This window comes from Trachymyrmex septentrionalis, unplaced genomic scaffold, assembly GCF_001594115.1.
Source record: "Trachymyrmex septentrionalis isolate Tsep2-gDNA-1 unplaced genomic scaffold, Tsep1.0 scaffold194, whole genome shotgun sequence".
In the NCBI taxonomy this organism is placed as follows: Eukaryota; Metazoa; Arthropoda; class Insecta; order Hymenoptera; family Formicidae; genus Trachymyrmex; species Trachymyrmex septentrionalis.
The window spans coordinates 802-5,928 of record NW_017305114.1 but is presented as its reverse complement, the minus strand read 5'-3'; the positions used below and the strand labels follow the sequence as shown (position 1 = coordinate 5,928).

The 5,127-nt window shown below is 31.3% G+C and overlaps 1 protein-coding gene across 1 annotated transcript; it reads right to left on the bottom strand.

Annotated features, from left to right (window-relative positions):
• Positions 1-2,721: 2,721 nt before the first annotated feature.
• On the bottom strand, positions 2,722-4,790 carry LOC108747124 (transmembrane emp24 domain-containing protein 7-like). Its single transcript, XM_018484394.1, has 3 exons — positions 4,377-4,790; positions 3,642-3,887; positions 2,722-3,573 (listed from the first exon to the last, which is right to left on the bottom strand). The coding sequence occupies exons 1-3, from the start codon at positions 4,530-4,532 to the stop codon at positions 3,346-3,348; spliced, it is 630 nt and encodes a 209-aa protein (XP_018339896.1). The 5' UTR covers positions 4,533-4,790; the 3' UTR covers positions 2,722-3,345.
• Positions 4,791-5,127: the final 337 nt, after the last annotated feature.

Genomic DNA, 5,127 nt, shown 5'->3' with positions numbered 1-5,127 from the left:
TAAAAATGAAAAAAAATCATTTAAATACGATTTATTTTTTGTGGAATTACACTTGTTTAAATTTATGCGAAATTTTTATATAAATTTTTGTTGCGATAATTTTGTTGACGAGTGTATATACAGGGTGTCCCATTTTAATGTCCCACTCCAAATCTTTTTTATTTTGGATCTTAGAAAAACATATTTCGGACAAAAGTTGTATGACTTTGAGGGAGACAGATATCATTAGTTTGACCTCGGATAGTTGCTTAAATATCACGTGAAGGTTACTTCAATTTCTTAAATGAAACCCCTTATTTTATATTGTACATTCTTGTAGATCATCTCGAGAGCTTTTCAAAACACTATAATTAAGTTCATTTTCGTTAAGTACTTTTTGAATTATGACTTGCAAATTATGGCACTACTGGCATTAGCATTACCTAAGATATCTGACCGGCGGCTAAACGCCTAAAATCTTTTGATTGTTCACGATCTGGATAACATTTGTTAAGATCAAGATCATTGAAGCTTGTACCTCTTATTTTCTTTTTTACATAAAAATATAATTTTATATTTTAGGTTTAAAATAATCTCCGATGACCTGTTATCCCTGGTCATGATCCTGAACAACAAAGGTTTTAGCCGTCGATCGGACTTAATTATAGTATTTTGAAAAGCTCTTGACATGATTTACGAGAATGTGCAATAAAAAGTAGGGTTCCATTTAAGAAATTGAAGATAACCTTCACACGCAATGACTTTCAAGGTCAAACTAATGACACCATCTTATGTTCCCCTCAAAGTCATACAACTTTTGTCTGAAACATTTTTTTCTAAGATTTCAAAAATAAAAAAGTTATTTAAAATAGGACATCCTGTATATTGTACATATGTATATGCGTATATGTATATGCGTGTATATATATATATATATATATATATATATAAAATTTATTATATTTATATTACAAAATAAATTAGTAACTTTCCATTAATTCATAGTCTTCAACTCACTAAAAATATTTTTCGTTATTACTATGCAAAAGATGGAGAATTATTTTTATGAATATATTGTTATATTTAACAGGATCTACCAAAAAATTCCAAAATTTATGTATTATTTAAAAAAATGGGATATTGTTTCTTTTGCTTCTTTTTAATATCACATCCTGAGTTAAAAAATTTTGAACTACACAAGAGAAATTCTTCACTATCTTTAATTGTTTTGGAAAAAGTACCTTGAAACATTTTGTTGATATACTCTGTATAAAAAAAAACTAACAATATTATATTCACTAGTTTCATATCTGCAGATCATTTTATGTCGACAATATGATTGATACATGAATGGTCAAATTATTATAGACACCTCCACTCTGTATAAATTAACAATTTTATATTAAACAATTTTTTAATGAAAACACTATATTATTTTTTATGAAATAAAAAATAATTATAAATTATGATAGAGAACGCTTTGATTGGTCAAAGACGTTTTGAATAATACATTATATATTCTTTATTAAATCAAATTTGTTTCAGAAATGATTGCCCGCCGATAGCATTCCGACTTTCAACAAAATTAATCTGAAACGCTAATAATCTTATCCTAAATTAGATTAGAAAAAAAGAAAAGAAAGTTATCGCGAAAAATATTACCTCAGCTAGAGTTCGAACCTTGAGTCCTCTTGACTTTTCGGGGCGAGTGTTTTAGCTAACTCGATCACTGAGACTTCGGAAATATTCTTCGCAACAATCGATATGTATAGACGTCTCAAGTTCAAACCCTGGCTAAAGGTTTTATAAATATTTCTTTATTATGTAATGATAAAAATAGTAAATATAAATAATAAACTGACCTGAAAACTTTCGGATCTCAACTCCATCGAGAATCTTTGGAAATTGATGAAAAGGGAAGTTTACAAAGAAATATAAATATCACTAACAAATTTCAATTAATCAAACGTTTGATTAATTGTGACATAGGAGTGAAGCAATTAAAATAAATTACTTAAAATGTGTATAGAAAGTACGTCCAAACAAGTTGACGTGGTAATTGTAGCAAAAGGTAACGTTATTAATAAAATATTAATTTTATTGTCATTTTTTAGTTTGTAGTTCATAATTACATAAGCAAAGTTTATCTTTTTCAGTGTATTTTAGTGCACAAGTGTCCATTAAAAATTATCATATGTTTAAATCTTCATATACATTGATTTAGTTCTATACAACCTCAAATAACATATTTTTCGAACTGTGGTAAATTTGATCATCCATTGCATATTAATAATTACAATTTTACAATTTTTATTATCAACTTTAAACAGCTCTTTCAAAACAATGATATTTGTATATAATAGTTTAGGATTATAATATGCAACAGTAGGTAATTATCTCATAGGAGTTTTAATTTTTTGCAAATTCTCTTATGTAGATTAAAAATTCGTTGGAATTGTAAGAATGATTCTCAAATATTATAACAAACTGTAATTAATGTGGATCTGAATTTCTGAAATACTTTAAAAACATAATTGTGCAGACAAAATATTAATAATTTTATTTATTCTGTTTTTTATTTGCGTATGCGTTTATTAAATAACACACGCCGAAAAATCATATGCCATATAATGAGAACATGCACTCATAATTGTCATCTGCATATGGCATATAATATGCTTATGTTATTATGAAAAATAGTTAATAACGTTCGGAGTAGCATTAAATTGAAAGATACAAGTAAATAATCAATTGCATTTATTTAATTAACTTCTCAATTAATGCCTAAGATAAATAAAGGAAAGCCCGATAAATAACAAAAGACAGGAATTAATTATATCGCTTGGCGATACGAGTACACGTACACATAAGTATTTTTAATTTATTATGTCACACATTCACAATAAGAAAAATCAGTGTCCTTCCAATGTCCATTGTACTATCTCTGTGCTAGTATAAATACAATTTCAGAGTATCCATCAAAAGAAAAATGTAAGATGTTCACTTACACTCATCCTATTAATCGCTCCTATTGTATTAGCACCTGTGTTAAAAAGTTTTCAGCCTCAGCATAAATATTCGTGACAATACTACACATGTTCATAGTATGTATTGAATCACCCTGCATTTCTAACCAACTCTATAGATTCTAATCACCGAATCCTCTCCTGAGGATTAAGTGATCCTTTCTCGATTGTCAGAGAAGACTTGTGGTTAAAAGGTCTGCCGCAAGGAAACATTATCGGCAGGTATTACGATGGCACTTTGACCAGTGATTACAAAACATCGTCACAAGGACGATTCGATCAGTGATCGTATACTTTGATCGCAAATGAGTTTTTCTTTTTCTGTTATTTGATTATCACATTAATAACTTTGGGAAGGACTTCTATCCGTGAAAAAGTTTTTCAGGATGAAAACTTGTCCTACAGCGATGAGCAGGATACAAACAGTCTCCATAACTGACCACCAGAGCACTCGCTCATTGAGCTCTTCAGCGCGTTTGCGGCCTTGAGCTTCACGTAAACGGTGATGCGTCTGATAGTCCAAAATGCTGATTAGATTTTTGTGCACTTCTTGGGCAGAAGATTCCATCTATTAAAAGAACCTGCATCAGGTATCACTAATTCTTATTTATGTAAAAAATCTATTGTATAATTTACCTGAGTCATGACTGTAACATGTTCTCCAAGACCAGGAAGTGGCAATTCGTCACCAACTTGGAAATCCATATATACCAGCTTATGCGAGTATGTAGAAAACTCATTGCTAAAGCAAGCCTTATATATTCCTGACATAGTTGGTATAAAGGAGTGTGAATCAAATTGTGTTTTTACTTGGCTATAGATAATTTCTTTATTTGGTGCTTCTAAAGTTACATCTACATCATACTGGCCACCTGTAACTACCTGAAAAATATAAAAGCATGTTCATCATAAATGAATTGCTTTAAAAAGTACAAAATAATCAACTTGTACATAAAGTATTTACAAATCAATGAAATAACTTCTAAAGTAATAAAAGAAAGTTGCGGTATCAATAAAAATATTACCGCTTCCTATAAAATTTCTCTAAAAAGGAGCAACTTGCCCATGATGCATTTATTTTAACTATATCTCTCCTCTATTTCACACTGTAAAATACAAGAACAATGCAACTAAAATAGACCTATTAATAAAATGAAATTTTAATCGCGTTATTCGTTATTTACTCTCTATTCATGTTACTTCTCGGATTTGCTTCATTCAGCTTTAAAGCTAAACAAACAGATAAATGTAGCATACTGCGCCGCGAGCTCCGGTTTCGGATGCTACGAGCGATAATAGCGACGTGTCATCGTGACGCGTAATAAGAATACGTAGCGTTATCGGAAATTGGTATGTGATAGTGTTGTACACCTGAAACTCCAACGTAGATGAGATATTCTTTTCGATCTCTTGATAAAAACACTCTTTGGCATTATCGGCCAGTTCGAAGGTTAGCTCGACGCCATCCGTGAGGAGGAGTGCACCAAACAGCGAAGTAAGCAATAGCCAGACCGACCAGCAATCCATTCTTACTATTTTTCGTTTATTCGTCGACGCTTACGCGGCTATCTCGTCACTGATTTGTGCGCATTTAAAATCCCCTTGAGCCTCGAGAAAATTCAGGCATAAGAACGCAATCACTTTCACTTTTTTTTCAGCGATACCGGGTAACTCGACCGCCGATAATCTCAAGCAAACAGCACAACAGCACAAACTGACAGACAAACGATCTTAACGTGGCCGGATGTCGACTCATGTCGACTGCGCATGACGTAACCGCGTTTGGTTTGTTACGGAAGTAGCTAGAAATTTATCAAGGTATCAATTATGTATCTTTTTCCCTAGGAAAATGTGAAACTGACAATTTTTTATATGTGGGAGTGTTTATACTGGTCGTAACCGTATGCCATAGGCCGTAATCTCTAAATTGACTAATCACCTTCGAGTGTTCTTATTGTTGAATGAGAGGGGAATACTTGACTGTGATTAGTCAATTCTTACAGATTACCCCTGGTGAAAATTGTTCTCAGAATTTTTCGTATAATTGATAATTATTTAGAATACGGACTGTTCCTCCGATCTTGATAAAATTAGGCTTATCCGACATATTTTTAATCGAAAC

Excerpts from the sequence above, each read along its gene's own strand:
- LOC108747124 (XM_018484394.1), bottom strand. The coding sequence starts at position 4,532 with ATGGATTGCTGGTCGGTCTGGCTATTGCTTACTTCGCTGTTTGGTGCA. Across the intron at positions 3,888-4,376 it reads CATCTACGTTGGAGTTTCAG|GTAGTTACAGGTGGCCAGTA; the intron begins GTGTACAACACT and ends TATATTTTTCAG. Across the intron at positions 3,574-3,641 it reads ATGTTACAGTCATGACTCAG|ATGGAATCTTCTGCCCAAGA; the intron begins GTAAATTATACA and ends TTCTTTTAATAG.